The sequence below is a fragment of the Jaculus jaculus genome, chromosome 2 (genome assembly GCF_020740685.1).
Source record: "Jaculus jaculus isolate mJacJac1 chromosome 2, mJacJac1.mat.Y.cur, whole genome shotgun sequence".
In the NCBI taxonomy this organism is placed as follows: Eukaryota; Metazoa; Chordata; class Mammalia; order Rodentia; family Dipodidae; genus Jaculus; species Jaculus jaculus.
In genome coordinates this window covers 26689239-26710178 of record NC_059103.1, presented here as the reverse complement: position 1 = coordinate 26710178, position 20940 = coordinate 26689239, and the positions used below count along the sequence as shown (strand labels likewise).

Below are 20940 nucleotides of genomic sequence, written 5' to 3'. Positions count from 1 at the left end.
GCATGCTTGTTCTCTGCCCTGATTACACTCATCTTGAGTTTGGCTTGAATTTTTTCTTTTTTCTCAATTTTTATTAATATTTTCCATGATTATAAAAAATATCCCATGATCATACCCTCACCCCCCACCTTCCCCTTTAAAATTCCGTTCTCCATCTACCAACCTATTAAGTACCCTCCTCCCTTCCTTTCTCTTCCCTTTATATCTCCTTTTTAACTTATTGGCTCTGCTACTGAGGTTTTCCCTTCTCACACAGAAGCCCAATCATCTGTAGCTAGGATCCACATGTGAGAGAGAACATGTGGCGCTTGGCTTTCTGGGCCTGGGTTACCTCACTTAGTATAATCCTTTCCAGATCCATCCATTTTTCTGCAAATTTCATAACTTCATTTTTCTTTACCACTGAGTAGAACTCCATTGTATAAATGTGCCACATCTTCATTATCCACTTATCTGTTGAGGGACATCTAGGCTGGTTCCATTTCCCAGCTATTATAAATTGAGTGGCAATAAACATGGTCGAGCACATACTTCTAAGGAAATGAGATGAGTCCTTAGGATATATGCCTGGGAGTGCTATAGCTGGGTCATATGGTAGATCAATATTTAGCTGTCTTAGGAACCTCCACACTGATTTTCAAAATGGCTGGACCAGATTACATTCCCACCAACAGTGTAGAAGGGTTCCTCTTTTTCCACATCCCTGCCAACATTTGTGATCATTTGTTTGCATGATGGTAGCCAATCTGACAGGAGTGAGATGGAATCTCAATGTAGTTTTAATCTGCATTTCCCTGATGACTAGTGACATAGAACATTTTTTTAGATGCTTATATGCCATTCGTATTTCTTCCTTTGAGAATACTCTATTTAGCTCCATAGCCCATTTTTTGATTGGCATGTTTGATTCCTTATTAGTTAACTTTTTAAGTTGTTTGTATATCCTAGATATTAATCCTCTATCAGATATATAACTGACAAAGATATTTTTCCCATTCTGTAGATTGCCTCTTTGCTTATTCACACTGTCCATTGCAGTGAAAAATCTTTGTAATTTCATGAGGTCACAGTGATTAATCTGTGGTTTTATTGCCTGAGCAATTGGGGTTGTATATAGAACGTCTTTGCCAAGACCAATATGTTGAAGGGTTTCCCCTACTTTTTCCTCTAGCAGTTTCAGCGTTTCAGGTCTGATATTAAGATATTTAATCCATTTGGACTTAATTCTTGTGCATGGCGAGAGAGAAGAATCTATTTTCATCCTTCTGCAGATATTTATCCAGTTTTCAAAACACCATTTGCTGAAGAGGCTGTCTCTTCTCCAATGAGTATTTTTGGCATTTTTATTGAATATCAGGTGGCTATAGCTACTTAGACTTACATCTGGGTCCTCTATTCTGTTCCACTGATCTACATGTCTGTTTTTGTGCCAGTACCATGCTGTTTTTGTTACTATGGCTCTGTAGTATAGGTTAAAATCAGGTATGGTGATACCACCAGCCTTATTTTTGTTGCTCAGTATTATTTTAGATATTCGAGGGTTTTTTGTGATTCCAAATGAATTTTTGGATTGTTTTTTCTATTTCCATGAAGAAAGCCTTTGGAATTTTGATGGGGATTGCATTAAATGTGTAGATTGTTTTAGGTAAGATTGCCATTTTCACAATATTGATTCTTCCCATCCAGGAACAAAGGATGTTTCTCAACTTTCTAGTGTCTTCTGCAATTTCTTGCTTGAGTGTATTAAAGTTCTCATTGTAGAGATTCTTTATTACCTTGGTTAGGTTTATTCCAAGGTACTTTATTTTCTTTGATGCATTTGTGAATGGGAGTGATTCTCTGATTTCAGGCTCTGTGTGTTTGCTGCTAACGTATATGAAGGCTACTGATTTCTGTGTCTTTATTTTGTATCCTGCTAGGTGGCTGTGGGTTTTTATCACCTCTAACAGTTTGCTAGTAGAGTCTTTAGGGTCCTTTATATATAGAATCATGTCATCTGCAAATAATGATAACTTGATCACTTTCTTTCCAAATTGTATCCCTTTTATGTGTGTATCTTGCCTTATTGCTATGGCTAAGACTTCCAGAAATATATTAAATAAAAGTGGGGAGAGTGGACACTCTTGTCTTGTTCTGATTTTAGTTGAAAAGCTTCCAGTTTTTCCCCATTTAGTAACATGTTGGCTGTAGGCTTGTCATAAATAGCCTTTATTATATTGAGATATGTTTCTTCTATTCCCAGTCTCTATAGGACTTTTATCATGAAGGGATGTTAGATTTTGTCAAATGCTTTCTCTGCATCTAATGAGATGATCATGTGATTTTTGTCCTTCAATCCATTTATATGATGTATTACATTTATAGATTTGTGTATATTGAACCATCGCTGCATCTCTGGGATAAAGCCTACTTGGTCAGGGTGAATGATCTTTCTGCTATACTCTTGTATTTTATTTGCCAATATTTTGTTGAGAATTTTTGTTTCTAAGTTCATGAGGGAGATTGGTCTGCAATTTTCTTTTTTTGTTCTGTTGTTGTCTTGTTTTGGTATCAGGGTGATGCTGGCTTCATAGAAGGAATTCGGTATCCTTCTTTTTCTACTTCATGTAAACGCTTAAGAAGCAGTGGTGTTTTTCTTCCTTGGAGGTCTGGTAGAATTCAGTAGTGAATCCATCCGTGCCTGGGCTTCTTTTAGTTGGGGGATTTTTGATAACTCTTCGGATCTCCATGCTTGTTATAGGTCTATTTAAGTGATTAATCTCATCTTGATTTAATTTAGGTAGCGCATATAAATCAAGGAACTCCGCCATTTCTTTCAGATTTTCATACTTTGTGGAGTATATGCTTTTATAGTATGTCCCTGTGATTTTTTGAATTTCTCTGGCATCTGCTGTGATGGTACCTTTTTCATCTCTAATTGTATTAATTTGTCTCTTCTCTCTTTCTTTTGGTCAGATTTGCTAAGGGTTTATCAATCTTGTTTATCCCTTCAAAGAACTAACTCTTTGTTTCATTAATTCTTTGTATTGTTCTTTTTGTTTCTATTTCATTAATTTCTGCCCTAGTCTTTATTATTTCTTCCCGTTTACTGAGTTTCGGTTTGCCTTGTTCTTCTTTTTCCAAGGCTTTAAGGTGAAGCATTAGGTCATTTGCTTGCAACCTTTCTAATTTCTTAATATAGGCACTCAAGGCTATAAATTTACCACTTAGGACTGCCTTCATTGTGTCCCAGAGATTTTGATATGTTGTGTTCTCATTAACGTTTGACTCTATAAAGTTTTTGATTTCCTTCTTGATTTCTTCATTGACCCATTCATCATTTAGTAGTGTATTGTTTAGTTTCCATGATTTTGTGTATGCTCTATAGCCTTTCTTGCTACTGATTTGTAGTTTGATTCCATTGTGGTCAGATAGAATGCAAGAAATTATTTCAGTTTTCCTTTATTTGTTTAAATTTGCTCTGTGTCCAAATATATGGTTTATTTTAGGAATGTTCCATGTGCTGCTGAAACGAATGTATATTCTGCAGCATTTGGATGAAATATCCTGTATATATCTGTGAGGTACATTCCTTCTATGACCTCATTTCGTTCAGATGCCTCTATTTATTTTTTCTGGGGATGACCTGTCAATTGATGAGAGTGGGCTGTTGAATTCACCCACCACCACTGTGTTTAGTGTTATCTGTGACCTTAGTTCTAATAGTGTTTGTTTGATATATTTGGGAGCCCCCATGTTGGGTGCATAATATGTTTAGGATTGTAAAGTCCTTTTGTTGGAGTGTACCCTTAGTTAATATAAAGTGACCTTCCTTATCTTTCTTGACTAACAATGGACTGAAGTCTACCTTGTCAGATACTAGGATCGCAACCCCTGCTTGTTTTCTTGGCCCATTTGCTTGAAACACCGTTTTCTAACCTTTCACCCTAAGATAATGTCCATCCATTGTAGAAAGGTGAGTTTTTTTGAGACAGCAAATTGTAGAATCCTGCTTTTTAACCCAGTCTGCAAACCTATGTCTTTTGGTTGGGGCATTGATGCTGTTGATATTAAGTGATATTATTGAATGTTGTGTATTTATGTTTGCCATTTTTTTGTGGTTCTGGTTCTACCTTTGCTCTCTTGTGTTAATTAGTATTTGAGTATTGCTTGTTTTTCCCAGGTTCCTTATATGTGTGCTTTTCCTTCTCTTTGGCATGGAGGATTCTTTCAAGTATTTTCTGTAGAGCTGGTTTTGTCTTCAAATACTTCTTTCGCCTGCTTTTGTCAAAGAATGTCCTTATTTCTCCATCTATTTGAACGGGTAGCTTTGCAGGATAAAGTAACCTTGGTTGACAGTTGTTATCTTTTAGAATTTGGAATACATCACTCCAAGCCCTTCTGGCTTTTAAAGTTTGTGTTGAGTAATCTGTTGTAATCCTGATGTGCTTGCCTTTGTAGGTAACTTGATTTTTCTGTCTAACTGCTTTCAATATTTTTTCTTTTGATTGTGTGTTTTGTAGTTTGATTATAATGTGGCAAGGAGAGGTTCTTTCCAGGTTTTGTTTGGCTGGTAGTCTAAAGGCTTCCTGTATCTGCATTGGCACCTCTTTACTAATTTGGGGGAAGTTTTCTTCTATGATTTTGTTTAGAACGCCTACTATACCTTTTGCAGTGAGATTCTTCTTTTACTATGCCCTGAATTTTTATGTTTGATCTTTTCATAGTGTCCTGAATATGTTGAAATTCCCATTCATACTTTTCTATTAGTTTTTCTTTCTGTTTGTTGGACTACATTAGATCTGCCACCTGGTCTTCTATCTTAGATATTCTGTCCTCTCCTTCATCCATTCTACTGGTGAGATTTTCTAAAGAGTTTTTTATTTCATTAACTGTGTTCTTCATTGCTAGTAATTCTGACTGGTTTTTCTATATTATTCCTATTTCCTTAGTTAAGTCTTATATTGACTTCTTTATTTCATTAAATTGGTGTCCTGTATCTTCTTTGATTCCTTTGATTTGTTCTTTGACTTCTTTGACCATATTTAAAATCATTCTTTTGAAATCTTTCTCAGGCATTTCCTCCAACTCGTTTTCACTGGAGGTCATCTCTGATGCATTAATACTTCTTGGTGGATTTATATTCTCTTGAATTTTGGTGTTTCTTGTGTTATAATGCATATATTTTTGTATCTTGTATTAAGTTAATGCTTGGATTATCTAGTAAGCTAGGTATTCTTTGCTGTATCAATTGATCTGATGTTATATATCTTCAGTGTAGGAGATTAAGATGTTATGTGTGGCTCTTAACACTCTCAGAGTATTTGGAAATGTGTACCTATGGGTTGAGTTTGCCTGCTATGGGAGTATTCAAGTAGACTGAGTGGAATAAAACAAAGGTAGATTCTAAAATTTAACTAAATACTGTACACATTTAATCAGCAACAGCACTGAGTATTTATGCAGAAGTAGATGTTATAACAACCAAATCCTCTATCCACAAAGAGGTTAAGCTTTCTGGTCTGTTGAGGGTTCCAATTCAGCTTGTGACCAAGAGGGACCTTTCCCTGGTGCAGTCGCAGTTACCTTTTTGGATGATTTTGGTCTCAGTCAAGTAGGCTGGCTGGTTCACTGGACCACTGTTCTGTTTTTTGGAGCTGTGCACTGGCTTTTCCTATGGGGCAAACCGAGCCTGGCAACTGTGGACCTGCAGATGGGCACCCCTGCTGCTGGAACCACCACTGCTGCTGCTGGAGCTGCCACTGCTGCTGATATTGCTGCTGCTGCTGGAGCTGCTGTTGCCGGTGCCTGAGCCACTGCTGTTGCTGCCAGAGCCAGAGCCGAGGCTTCCACTGCCACTTCTGGTGCTGGAGCTCCTTTGGCCTGCCTGTGTGGGCTGTGGATGCTCTGGGACTCTCCTAATTCTCTGATGCCATTTTAATTTCTCATACTCCTCACTTTTCAGCAAAAGTGTTTATTTTGCTGGGTTTTCTTCGGCTTTTTCTCCCCTAGGCTGCTTTGGCATGGTTTCTATGCTGCCATCTTAACTGGAAGTCTAAAAAATTTTAGAAATTGCTAGTGTGAACAAATATACTAGAATTTTATATATTGACCTCTTATCCTCTACCCTCATTATATTCTCATGTTCTTAACACTTTTATGGGTTTTCTAAGGTCTTTGGAACACCAGTTCCCGCCATTGCAAATAGAGCTGTTTCTCGCCCTACACTTTCTTTTTTTTTTTAACTGGATGGTTTTAATTTTCCTTGCTGTACTTACCCAGGTAGAGTCTCCAGTACAGTGTTAACTAGTTATGGTAAGAATATACATCAGTTTCTTGATCGTGATCTTGGGTCTTCTACCATTTAGTATGAATTTAGGTATGGGTGTTTCATAAATGCATTTTTGGAAATTCCCTTCATTTTCTATTATGTTCACTGCTTCATTAAATGTTACTGACTTTTGTCAAGTTTGTCTATTAAGATGACCATATGTCCTTACTTGTCAATTGTCCTTAATTCTCCTTTGATGTTATCTTACTGGAATTAATTTTCTAATAGAACCTTGCATCTGCTCGTGGTCTACAACCTTTCCTGTATTGTTGGATTCAGTTTCCTAGTGGTTTAATGATGATTTTCAAATCTTTATTGTTAAAGGATATTGTGAAGAATACATATCAGTTATTTGAATATTTGGTAGATATTATTTGGGCCTGAACTTTTCTTCACTTTGGGAGGCAAAAGGCAGAACTCCCCTCTATTATCCATGGGGTATGGTGGCTCCATTCATCTTTCTGTTTGGGATATACTTGTATTTTACAAAGTTCCTGTGGCTATGTGGTTGATAACAGGTGGAAATAGATTGGAGAATTGAAAATGGCTAGGTGCCTTCTAAATAAAAGCCTAATTTGACTTCTTAGTTAGCAAGATCAGGAAGACAAATTTGACAAATTTGGAGTAAGAATTCTAAGAATTAAGGGAAGTCAAACTGTTTAAAAATGAAATTGAAAGATCAGTTTGAAGAATTAGCCCACCCTTGCTAAGTTTTCTACAGCAATACAAACAATATTCATATATTTACCTGTCTTGTGTTTTTTTTAAATACAAACTACCATTAACAATGTTTTCTAATTAAAAGCACCTTGAATGACCTTGCCTACGTTAATGTGTGATTGGGTTTGTGATCAGGCAGCGTCCACTGGTCTCAGGTCAGACTTCATTTTCCTTTTTTTCCTCAGGATAATGTGTTTTGTAATTTGGCACTGTTCTTTCTTGACTAACAAATACATATTTCTTTAAAATTTAGCAAGAAGGTATGTGGCCACTGTGACATTCAGGGGCACCTGGGAGTATGTCGTGTATCATGGGCAATAAATAGTCCATACATTTTGGTAATGTGCTAAGAATTTTAAATTTGTCAAAAGAAGTATTCTGTATTCTTGATTAGACAGAACTAGCTCTCTGAGGGATTATATAACACCTCTGAAAGTATTTCTGTGTGGCCAACTATCAAAGTAGTCAAACTGCCTGTCATCTTCTATTGATCTCTTATATACTGTATTTAATGCAGCCTTGTATTTGATTCATATAATGTTAGGCACAAACTCCATAGATTGTCAGATACCTTTTATTATTTCTAAATCTAAAGGGAATTCAGTTGCTACCACATTACATTTCAGAATTACTTGGTATAAGTTTTCATTTTGTTTTTGACATGCAGTAATATAAATTTGGGCTTATTTATTGTTTTATATGATCCAGCATTATTGAGAGATAATTAGCAAGGATTAGCAAAGAAGATTGTCTTCTTGATGAGAGGAAAAGTCAGTAGCAGCTTATTTCTATTTGACAAGTCATGGGGTTTTATTCATCATGAAAGGAAGTTAGCCTTGGAAAGGCTTATGTCTGCTGCAATAATACTTTGCTAGAGGCACCAAGTCTGAGCTGTTCATTTGCATAGATGTTCACAATATTACCTGGAGCTAGGCATGATAAATTATATTTACATCCTACAAAATGAATGCAGTATTATTGAATTCATTAGGTGAATGCCTATCCTCAGAGCATATTATCTGACTAGAAGCAAATGGATCTGAGGTATTTTTTATTTAATTTGTTTTGCTTTTTATATATTAAGGAAAAAAGGACAATTGAAGTTGAGTTTTAGCCAGATGCTCAGTCTAATCATACAGAGTTCTAGAAGGAGTAATGTATGAATGAGGGGTTGATATCTGTTGGATTTATGTGATCCAAGGCTGCAATGTGATTCAACGAGACATGTGAGGAGCAGGCAAAAACAAAACAAAACAAAACAAACCCAAACAAACATTGAGACTCTTCTGTGAGCCAGGTATAATCTAGGTAATGCAATTTAAGGATGGGTAATACATCAGGGTACTTATAGCCTTATAAGGAGAGAAACTCAAGGGAAATATGTGTGTGTGTGTGTGTAGAGAGAGAGAAAGAGAGAGAGAGAGAGAGAGAGAGAGACAGAGAGAGAGGGAGAGGGAGAGAGAGAGAGAGCATGAACTGTTAAACTATGTCAAATGCATGTACAAGGCCATGGAGTGTTGGTAAGAATGCATGGTCCATTAGGAACAGGAATTATCCAAGGAGGCTTTTCTGAAGTCTCTTTAGTTGACTTACAATAGATGATCAGGTAGTAGATAGCTTCAAAAAGAGGAAGTACAGAGAGGAGGGAAGGTATGTGGAGGCTGAGGAAGACCAGCAAGGTAAGGGACCATGAAGGAGCAGGCACATTATGTTGCAAAGAACTGTGAGATCCTTGCAATGACTGGAAACTAAAAATGGAGGTGTTCAGAGTTAGCAGTAGAGAGAGAAGATCAACTTAACAAATGCTGAGTCGATCAAAAGGCAACCAAACCTGACACCAGTATATTGGTTTTGACGTAAAGGATGAAATGAAAATCACTCCCTGTCTTGCCTCAGGCAAAGTCAGAGCTGCCGTGGGGCACACAAGTGTGGTCATTAGAATTAGAGAAGATGCATTTTCCTCTGGGTAGATGCAACCCAGCAGGGCAGTGTGGGCAGAGCTCAGTGGACTTTAGCCTGGTGCCCTCAGCAGTGCGGAAGTGTGTAACTCAGTGTGTAATTTGAAAATTGTGCAAAGTGGTGGCCTGTCATCACTCAGGAGTACACATATGAAGAGCGAGGAGATCTTGGAGGCCTCATGAGGGAAATGGGCTTAGATAACTGCTAAGTTTATAGTACTGGGTGGAGGCATCATTATTAGGATGAACGTAGCAGCAAAAAAGTTGGATATAGACTCCTAAAGTACAGATGACTGTATATGATTTAGGGTTAATGATTAAAAAAATTGTTAAGATTATTTAGTGAATGAGTTTTTGAAATATGGCTTCTGTAGTAGTTAGGGAGTACTGGTGCCTAGTTCTACAAAAATGGTTGCCTTGCTCTATAAAAATCTCATTTCAAACGATTTTCAAGGAATGGTGACTACTATTTATTTATTTGTTTGTTTATTTAAGAGAGAGAGAGAATGAGAATGGGTGTTTCAGGGCCTCCTGCCACTGCAAACGAACTTCAGATACACAGACCACTTTGTGTATGAGGCTTTATGGGGTTACTGGGGAACTGAACCCAGCCCATCAGGCTTTGTAAGCCAGCACTTTTAGTCGCTGAGCCATCTCTCTCTAGCCCAGACTACCCTTTAACCTACTAAAGAACCGTTGTGATAAATTATATTAGTAGTATGTTTTTCTTACTCTGTTTTAGACTTCTTGCATGACTAAGGCTTTTACCAAGCCATTACCCCTTTCTGTGAAATTTGTGGGTAGTCAGACCCTGTGAGAATATTGACTGCATAGAGATGGTAATGAGTTCTAACTTATCAGGTCACCTAAACATCAACAACAAAAATAAAGCCAAACAAATTGGACATTTTATTATAAATAAGACCAAAATGCCTATTTTCTTCATAATATAAATTCTAGGTAGAAATGAAATCCATCTTTCTCTCCACATTGTTTTGTTATTACATTAGGGGCTTTAAAACTGGTAGTAAAATTTTTGTAAGCAACAAATTATAACCATTATAATTGGAAGCATGTGTATTCATTGTTGTCCTTGTAACTACGATGAAATACACGAAGCTCACACTTACTCTTTCTTTAAAAACAAAAATTACAGCTGGGCATGGTGCACATCTTTAATCCTAGCACTCAGGAGACAGAGGTAGGAGGATTGCAGTCAGTTCGAGGCCACCCTGAGACTACAAAGTGAATTCCCAGTCAGCCTGAAGTACAGTGAAACCTTACCTTGAAAAAAAAAAAAGGAAAATTACCAAAGCAGAGATCCTGAGGCTCCTAAGAGCTCATCACTGAAGTAGACTTAAAACACACCCACCATGGCTCAAGGAATTTTGTTAAAGAGGGGCCAGAAATACTGTAAGAGTCAAAGGTTGAGACATCATGTCCAGAGACATTCCCTCCCCGCTAAATTTAACAGAATGTTGCTCCCACAACAGATAATCCACAACCCCAAAGGGAATACCTACAACCACAGTGAGGAGGGTCCACAGCAAATTAGGGGCAGCAATGAGGGAAAAGAGGGTACCAAGGCATGATGTAGCATATGAAATATGTTGTTAATAATGATAATAATAATATGGAAAAATATTTGACAGAGAGAGAGAAAGAAAGAGGCAGATAGAGAGAAAAAAGAGAGAATGGGTGCTTCAGGACTTCTAGCCACTGTAAACAAACTCAAGATGCATGTGCCACTTTTTGCATCTGGCTTTATGTGGGTACTGGGGAATTCAATCTGGTTTCTTAGGCACTGAAGGCAAGTGCCTTAACTGCTGAGCCATCTCTCCAGCCCTTAACATTAAAAGAAGCTTATTTAGCTCACTATTCTGGGTTTCAAGGGTATGGTGCTAGCATCCCTATAGCCCTAGTGAGGACTTCATGATAAGGGGCTCATCATGTTGGGAGCATGTGTGTGAGTAAAAGGCTGCATAGCAGGACAGGAACCAGAGTGGCCTAGTCATGGCCAGGCCTTCTCTGTCTACCATTTCCCTCTTATGAACTCATTGGAGTCCCAGGAGAATTGTGTTGAACCCTTTCAGGGAGAGATCCCAGTCACCTCCCAATACCTCTTAATATTGCCACAGTGTAGAATCCAACTTTCTACACATGACCCCATTGGGTGACACATTCAAGCCAGGGCAGAACCACCTCCCTCAACTTTTCATGTGACACTGTTTTGCAGAAAACGCTGCTAAGGAGTGCTGAGTGGCAATGAAACAGCCCAGCAGGAAGAGGATATTTGGCATGGGTTCCAGAGAGCACATTGATCAAGATGGATGCTCGGTAAGATGTCAGTGCCTGGGAACTTCCTGCCAATTGGTGATCACTGCTGATATGCACAATTAAGTGATATAGTTCATGTATCATAAGCCGTATTTTCAGGTACCCAAATCTGTTATATATACATAATAGGAGTAAGATCATGGGTATTTGTATTTTTGTGTCTGGCTTCTTTCACACACACATGCACACACACACACACACACACACACACACACACGTATATATGTAGAGAGAGAGAGAGAGAGAGAGAGAGTCTGACACATTTTAAAGCATAAAAACTATATCTGTTACTGAAGTACTATGTAGTTTTAACATTGTTTATTGTTTATATCAGGTTAAACATATTTATCTCCTCAAACATTTGTCTTTTATTTTTTCTTTTTCCTTTTGGTTTTTTGAGGTAGGGTTTCACTCTAGCCCACACTGACCTGGAATTCACTTTGTAGTCTCAGTGTGGCCTTGAACTAACAGCGATCCTCCTATCTCTGCCTCCTGAGTGCTGGGATTAAAGGCATCCACCACCATGCCCAGCTTGTCATTTTTTAAGATTAAAACTTTTTGGGAAATTGGGAGAGGAAAAATAGGGGAAGAAGGAGATTGGGAAGTGGAGGGGGGATTGAAATTCAACTAAAATAACTTTAAAAAAATCTGCATGACAACTAAAAATATAATATAAACAAGTATAAATCTTTCTTACTCCTTTCCTATAGCTTATTTTAATGATTTTTCATTTATTTATTTGTTTATGAGAGAGAGATAGAGAGAGGGAAAGAGAAAGAGAGAGAGAATATAGGCATGCCAGGGCTTCTAGCCATTGCAAATGAACTCCAGATGCATGCACCACCTTGTGCATCTGGTTTATGTGGGACCTGGGGAATCAGACTTTGTAGGCAAACAGCTTAACCACTAAGCCACCTCACCAGTCCTCCTGTAGCATTAAAAAAAATATTTCATTTATTTATTTGAAAGAGAGAGAAAATGAGAATGAATGGGTGTGTCAGGTCTTCTTGCCACTGCAGAGGAACTCCAGGCGCATGTGCCACCTTGTGCTTCTGGCTTTATGTGGTACTGGGGAACAGAACGTGGTTCCTTAGGCTTTGCAGGCAAGTGGTTGAAATTCTCAGCCACCTTCCAGCCCGTCTTGTAGCTGTTTGAGATGCATGCTGCCTGATATGTCGGTGCAATCGAACCTTAGAGCTTGCTTGCTTCCATTTAGCTGTAACTTCTCCTGTCACTGTCCTTCGTTCTGCCCTCCACTTCTGATAAACACCATCTTATTTCAACTTCTTTGAGAGCTGACTCTTAGAGTCTATGTATGAGTAAGATCATGGGGGTATTTGTATTTTTTGTGTCTGGCTTCGTTCATTTTACAAAATTAAATGTAATATTCATTTTAAAGGTGACAAGAGACCTTTTCTTTTACAGAGATGGAGGCAAACTAATCAACTAATCAAAAAAGGGAAGGGGAAAACAAGAAAAAAAGAAAAAAAAAGGAAGGGAAGGGAGGGACTAGGAAGGTGGCTCAGTTGAAATAGCTCTTGATACACAAGCTTTAGGACAAGAGGTCAGATCCTCAATAGTCACACAAATGGCTAGTGGGTGTGGTGGCCCACCTGCCATCTTAGATCTTGAGAGGCAGGGACAGGGAACCCTAGTAGCTAGACTAGCTGATACAGTGAGTTCTAGGTTCAAGTGAGAGACTCTGCTCCAGTAAATAAAGCATGGAGGGAGTAAAGAAGATACCTGATGTCAGCACCTCTTCTATATGCACATATGTACACGTGTGCCCCCCCCACATGTCCACATGCATACAAACACATGATACATGCATACACATGCAAATAAGATTTTAGATATTTATTGGTTTTATTTTATTTTATCATTTTATTTTATTTATTTATTTATTTTGGTTTTTTGAGGTAGGATCTCACTGTAGCCCAGGCTGACCTGGAATTCACTATGTAGTCTCAGGGTAGCCTCGAACTCATGGTGATCCTCCTCCCTAGGCCTCCCGCTCCCGAGCACTGGGATTAAAGGTAATTGTGGATTCTAGAGGGTGATATTGGGGTCTTCAGAGAAACAGAACCAATGCCAGCCCCATCTTTCTGTCTGTCTGCCTATCTTTCTGTTTGCTTAATTATTTAAAAACAAAACAAAAAAAAAAAAACTGGCTTACACAGTCACTGAGGCCAGGAACTCTGCAAACTATAGGTCATGCTAGAGGCATAGGGTGGCTGTAGACCCAAGTCCCAGATCAGTCTGGAGACTTCCTTCTTTCTCAGCGGCCTTGTAATTGAAATCGCCTCCCCTATTTAATCACATTTCTATGTCTCTCCATCAGTGCCATTTATACAAGCAGATAATATCACTATTACTTCCTCTTGTACCCAGTCACCTGGTTCTGCACTTTAATCTTCAACTTTCTGTCTTTTCTGCATTATCCCAAATCCAATTTCCTCTTAAATCCACCTCAATTTCTTAATCTATTCCACATGCCCATTTCTTTGCTTTGGAAGTGATTAACAGTGGCATAAATATAGTTTTAGCATAGGAGCTTGTATAGATGGATTTCCAAAAAATATTCTTACATGATGATGTTCCTGATGCCTAAAGCCATCTCATGGAAATTGATTTCAAGATATGAAAGTGAATCTTCAAAGGCACATTTTGTTGATTTCAGTTTTAAAATGTTTGGGAGTCATTGTAAATAGAACAGATACACAATAGGTACATATTGGCACTGGAGAAGTTGCTTAGCAGTTAAGGTGCCTGACTGTGAATCCTGAGGACCCAGGTTCAACTCCCCATAACCTATGTAAACCAGATGCACAAGGCAGCGCATGCGTACAAGGTGGCACACCTGTCTAGAAGTCATTTGCAGGGGCTAAGGCCCTGGTGCACCAATGTTCTCTCTCTCATACTTTCATAATAAATAAAAAACAAAATAAAAGGGACACATTAAAAATGAATTTTATATTGTCCTGCAAATTTGAGGCTCATTGCAGGTTAGTTTTTATTGTCATTAGCCAGATGACAGTTTAATACAAGCCCGTTCATATCTGGGACTCTGTTTATTGTGGGAAGAAGGGATGACTCATGCTTGGAATTAGCTAGGTTCCTTGAACGAGTGATAAAATTCTTTGCTTTCTGTGTCAATCTTAAGGTTTTGTTTTTTAAGTGATAGTTTTAGTCAACCTAATATAATTCCATTGCCAGGTTAAGCTAAATCATTAAGTAAATGTACAGTTGAGGTTTTTGAGCTGTCTGTTTCTGTCTGAGACAGTAATTTCATATCGTGGATACCCAATAACTTCTAGATAATAAAAGTATTTGTCAGTGAATATATTCCTAGATTAAAATTTTCTGTGCATTTCTACATAACAATTTTAAAGGACTTATGTATACTTTTAGAGAATAGGCATATGGTTTAAGAAAATCAAATACAGATAAAAGAAGAAAATTATCTACCATATACTCTCATACATAGATGAAACCCCAATATATTTACTTTAAATTTGTCATCACTGTTAATAACTTGTTATGTGGTTGTAGGAAAAAGCAGCGGAAAGGTAAAACACTACACTCTGTGCATGCATCTGGCCACTGTGGAAGAACTCCAGGTGCATTTGCCACCTTGTGCATCTGCTCTTAATGGGGTACTGGGGAATTGAACTTGGCTCATTTGGCTTTTCCAACAAGTACCTTAACCATTAATTGTTTGACTAAATGTTTGTTTTTTTTTTTCTGTCTTTAATTAATTTAAGTTAGCCTGTAAAGTAACGGCTTTCAATACGGCATTTTTATTTACACACGTGTATGCGTGCATGTGCATGTGAATGAGTGTGATTATATTTTGTTCTAGTTCATTTCTCTTTACTGCTCTCCTCCCTTGTAGTCCCCTGTTGATTGATCCACCCAGTAGTCTCAGGCTCAGGACTGATAAACTCTAGGGTTGTTCTCAGTTGGTAAGATGTGTTCCTGGCCAAAAAGGGAGAGGCTGTCTTTCCTTATGCACTTGCCAGCCTGAGCTGAGCCTTCTCCACCTGTGCCCTTTGGCTTATCAGCATCTTACCCTCTGTTCTCCACAATTGCCTCCCTGAGCTTCCCTTTGCCCAGGGGATGTGGCAGCTCAAATTGAAGCCTATGACCTACGACTGCTTCCGATCTTGGAGTCCCAAAGTAGTTCAGTTTTTAATAATAGGTTCTCTCAGGATGGTGCCTGGCTGTTGCCCTCTGAGTGATGTAGAGCGACATGAGGGACTTTCTATTACGTCTTGTCTGCTGAAGAATCTCTTTCTCACCAAAACTTGTAACTAGGTTTGAGGCTTGTGAGTGGGTGGACCTGTCCTAAGGGGAGGATTACCCATCTGTTGCCTGGCTTTCCTTTTCTGAAGCAATTTCTGTTTCCTTTCCTCGACAGGGAGCTGCAAGGCTGATGCTATATTCCTTCCTTCTCTGTATCAACATTTTTTTTCTCTGCTCTTTTCAGGTAGCCTTTCATTTTCCTTAGGTATTTTCTGAAGCTCTTCTTTCTTTCCTGGAATAGTCTTTTCTGTTTTAAATTCTGACTCTTTCTCACTGGCTCCCCTGTCATCTTATCCAGAAGCTCCCCACAATTTATTTAATAAGTGCTGTACTGTAAACATTGATGGCGCTTCTATTTTTGTGGTTACACACCATGTTGTAAGCAAAGTTCTTCCTCAGATGTCTTAGATATGGGAATGCGTATAGAGGCTGCCGTTACCACCACGTGGGAGGGGTGGGTTTATTTCAGCTTATGGGTTGGAGGGAAAGCTACCTCATGGCAGGGAAAGCATGACAGGCCAGAGCAAGAAGCCTGAGCTCATCTTGTCTCACATCAGCAGGAAGGAAGCAGTCTGAGTGAGCTAGTGATCTCTGAATACCAGTGGGTTGGATTAAGAAACCTCAGTGTCCACCCCCAGTGGAACACCTCCCGACAACAAGGCTCCACTTCTCAAACAGTTGCTTTTTCCAGTTGTCACCAGCTTAGGACCAAGTATTTTAAACATGTGAGTATATGAGAAACATTTTATTCGAACCACCATAATAGGTAAAATCTTATCACTGAACATTTCATATTAAAGAACCTTTAAATATCATCCTCCAGATAGATCAGCCTAGTTTATATCTGTTTCAGGGCCTAGTCCTTATCCATGTTTACCAAAGAATTGTTTTGGGTTTCATTAGCTATTCTGTGGTTTTGCTTACTCGAATATCCTGTGTAGGTGAACTTATATTTCTGCCCTGGTCTCTTAGTGTTGCCATAGATTTTAAAAAAAGGGATGTCCTCGGCTACCCCGAGACTCTTTGACCTATTGTGCCTCCTCACAACATCTTCTATCTTGCTCCTATTCTTTCGTGTAAGTACTAGGTAGTAAACTGGGGAAATTAAACATTTTTTTTTCCAAGTGATTTTATAGATGTTTGGTATGGACGTAAATGTTCTGGATGCAATACTTCCAAATAATATGTAGACAGTAAAAATTTCAAATTCTATACATCAACGTGCACATTTCACAAATTGCAAGGGAACTGTGTTTGACTGCGCAGAATAAGACCAATGGCCTCTAATACCTACTGCTGAGCAGATAGGAGTTTCCATTCTTGTCCCTTGGAACCCTTGAAATCAGCACATCTGTATTTAAATACTGGCATGAACTTCGGGAGATAAAAAATGGGATCTTTCTCATTCTTGAAAGTATTAAAGTATTGATGAATGAGAAGGAATTAATGTTTATATACTGCAGTTCAGCACGTTATTTAGCACCTTGGTGCTCTGGGGTTTTCCTTCAAAGAGCAGGACCCTGGGGCTCTGACTGAAGGAGGAAAAATATCTAGGTTGTTGTTGCTTTCTTACTGGGTTGTGACAGTGACTGTTAAATTGATCCTAATAATTGTATTCTGAGAGAGTACAATTGATTTACATATTAGTGCCTGTCCATTTTGTCACCTTGAGAGCCCAAGGAGTCAAGGGGTTAGAGCAGGGATTATGTATGCCAAAGAACACATCATGGATGAAGGTGTGAATTTGAAACCCACTAACTGATATGAATGAGATGAGCGTGCCACATGGCAGGGTTTTAATGACTCATCTGTCTCAGCAGATGTTACTATTGACAAGGTGCAGAAAGATGCACGTTGGTTGGGAGGTCAGCAGATTTGGATTTTAGTCTTCGGTTCCCCCCGTATACCCTCTGTGACAAAGGTCTCTTTCCCAGGCTGGATGCACTTTCTCTGTAGAACAGATCTTCAATGACCTTGCCATTTCTGTAAGCCTAAGGTTTAGTACTGATGATAGTTAGGATTTCTGTGGAAGATCTGGATTGTCCCTGTTAGTCTCGGTGGCTAAGCTGGGGATGTTGTACTTGACACAGTGACCACTGGACTTAAGAGAGTCGCAGCAGAGAGCCATGGCTCAACTCTGTCAGAGATGAATGCAATCTTGCTTTGTAATATCTCTAAGGAGATATTGAGACAATGTTGGGCACAGGATTAGTTCCTTATTTTTAAGGTTCTATAATGCAGTACAACAAGTAATTATTTAGCACAATGGCACTCTGTGGTCTATCTTCAGAGTCTCTCAGGGCTCTTATTTTTAGTTTAAGTGGTTCTTAATTCTGTACCATTTCTCTGCTGACATCATTTTGCAGCATGTAATGGAATTCATTTGTAGATAGATGAATGCAAAAGGAGACATTTATAAGGCCACTGAAGATTTGTCACGCTTTGTTCTTTGTATAAAACCTTAGACACTGTAGCCATATTATCAAGTATCTAAACAGAATGAAAACATTTTTCCTTTTTTTTTATTATATACATATTTCAGTAGCATAGTGAGGGGAATTTCCCATAAATTTCAGCATTTTTCTTGTCTGCCAAGCACAGAATTTGTTCTCCTTCTAAGGTAGCATTTTGTAAAGTTTTTATTTATTAGAGAGAAATAAATAGGCAGATATAGAGAAAGAATGGACGTACCAGGGCTTCCAGGCACTTCAAATGAACTCCAGACACGTACGCCACTTTGTGCCTCGGGCTTACATGGGTTATGGGGAATGAAACCTGGGTCCTTAGGCTTCCCAGGCAAGTGCCTTACCCACTAAGTTATCTCTCCAGCCTCTACCATAGCTCTTTAAATGAAATATGTATCATTGCTATTGGATTTATTTGAACAAACTGGTCAAACAGCACAGATTCATAACATTTCTGGTCAGTACATGGAGAGAACATCAGATATCTCCTCAAGGCCAGGTTAATTTCACTTCCCTTCAGTTCATAGTCTGTTCTGGATCACAGACCACAAGAATATGAAAGGTGTGCTTGAACCAGCTAGTAAAAGTTAACAAGTAGTTTGTTGTGGGTTTAGGAACCAGAGCCCCACATTTCCCACAGTTTACAAAGCCAGTGCTTGTTGCTCTTTGGACAGGTATCTGCTTCTTCTGGACCAGGGGCAGTGAGGCTCTGTGTCCTCCCTCACTCTGGAGACCTTTGCCCAACAGCAAAGGAGTGAGGGGCACTACAGACCCATCAGGGGTTGAAGATCCCTTGTTCTGTTCCTTTGATTGGAGCTCAGAGACAATGATTAATTAGGAAATGTCACCAACCATTGTCATAAAAGCACGTGGTGTAATCATGGCCATGAGCAGGGAATAGCACGTCCAGCCTTTTTTGGTGCTTTGACCACCACATAATCTTCTTTTCAAAAATGATGGATTTTAAGTTGTTTGGTGGTAGTGTCCCATCACAAAGATTTATTTTATATTTCTTCATTCACTAGTACTTTCTCCCTTTAGAACATTGGTGTAGCTTTATTTGCAGTTTTTAGAACTAAAATTTGAAACCTGGGAGAACCATCATGGTTTTATTTATCTTAGTTCATATTAATTCCTGTTAGGTGTTCTGTCTTGGAGGGTAAGGTACAATACTCATTTTCCCTTTTGTCATTCTTCATTCATTAATAGCAGTGCAGATTTATTATCTTTATAAAATACTTAATTAGCCCAGTCAGAAACAAAGACTGTTCAAGCTCCAAGAACTGTAGAGAACATTTTGTCCCATGCCTGTATTTCAGCAGATGAGAAAATTCAGGTCCAGAGAATATAAATCATTTACTTAAACTTAAATAGCTCTTTATAGAAGGGGTAGGATTTGACCTTAGATCACCTAGACCCAAATCCAGCATTTTTCTGTTTTGTCATATAATGTTAAATCATTTTCTAGTTGAACAATTAAAAACTGGAGTCAATATAGCATAAAAGAAATATAAATTAATTCTGATAGTGAAAGTTGTGACCTTTTGTATGTATGTGTGCATTTTTCTACATATACAAAATCTTGTCCATCTAAAGAGCAGACAAATACAGGGAACTTGGGTGATTTTCATCCAAAGTGTGAGGTCGTTATTTTCCTGAGGGAAGTCTTTGTCTTTCTTTCTTGGCAGATTTTCACTAGCAAATAAAGAAGTGTGACCCTGACATGCTAATCTGCTAGCTCAGTGACCGATAGCACATTCTATATTTCTTTTAATTTTGGAATGATGTAGTGATTGTACAGGAACCTCAGGCGCTGTCATGTGAACAAAATCAGCTCTTTAATAACTGATTCTTGTCACTGTTGCAATTTTGCTTAAAAAAAAAAAGACAGGTGTGCTGCTCTGGAATTAGTAAATTTCCTGTGGATATATGGAATGGAGAAGGTTGAAATCAGTGTAAAGAGCTACAGTAGAAAATTAGCCCAGATTTTGGAGTTCCTCCAACAGATAGCAGAGTGGAGGTAGATATGATTAGATTACAAGTGTCCTGCCCCACTCCCTGCCCGGGCAACAAGCCTTGCTGCCAGAGTGTGGGCCACATCTCTCTGTCACTGGTTCTAGAGCTGCAGGGAGCTTCTTGGAAATCCATAATCTCTGGCCTGACCCAAACTTCCAGAGTTAACACCTGAACTTTAGCAAGATTTCCAGGTGATTCACATGTATGAATGTTAAATGTGTGTGTGTGGGTGCTCTAACTTATAATAGCTTTTATCAGGATGATGCTTTATTAATTGCATAAGATATCCATTGTGACTTGGATCTGAAATTTGCCAGACAGAAAAGATCTGTACCTCATACCATTATCCAGCAATGTGGGGGATAAACATAATTACACTGCAGTGTGATGGGCCCAGCCACAGGGACTTGTACAGGGTATGTCCAGGCTTCAGAGGTTCTCTTGCTTGGCCTGGGTGAGGGGAAGCAGGAGGAAGGGTCATCAAGCTTCCTCACCTGACTCTTAAGAGATCAACAGGAAAGAATGTTTTCTTCCACCACTTTTGAAAACACTTCTTATCACATAGTTTCTGAGAAGTCTAGGTGTGGCCTGTCTTCTGTTCTGTTGTGCTCAGGGAGACAATAATGGTGGCATAACTGAGTTCCTGTGTGGGGCTTTGTGTCCTCGTCTAGACTTCTGGTTGCTGGCAAGTTAGTTTCTTGTGGCTGTAAGACTGATCTTCTTGTTGGCTGTCAGGCAGGGGCTTCTGGGCTCCAGGGTCTAGTAGACCCTGGTAGTGTGGTAGATGACACCCTCAAGGTAAAGAGTATCTCACAGTTCACATACAGAG

At 38.8% G+C, this 20940-nt stretch overlaps 1 protein-coding gene across 4 annotated transcripts in view; it reads left to right on the top strand.

Annotated features, from left to right (window-relative positions):
- L3mbtl4 (L3MBTL histone methyl-lysine binding protein 4) overlaps window positions 1-20940 on the top strand; it is a 451548-nt gene that overhangs the window by 82796 nt on the left and 347812 nt on the right. For 3 of the 4 annotated variants that reach the window (XM_045144044.1, XM_045144046.1, XR_006635777.1), the window contains exon 2: window positions 11225-11325. In XM_045144044.1, coding sequence (XP_044999979.1) covers window positions 11254-11325 — 72 coding nt within the window. In that variant the 5' untranslated portion in view covers window positions 11225-11253. Of the gene's footprint in view, window positions 1-11224; window positions 11326-20940 lie in introns of those variants that run through there. The other variant, XM_045144045.1, reaches the window with a different exon arrangement.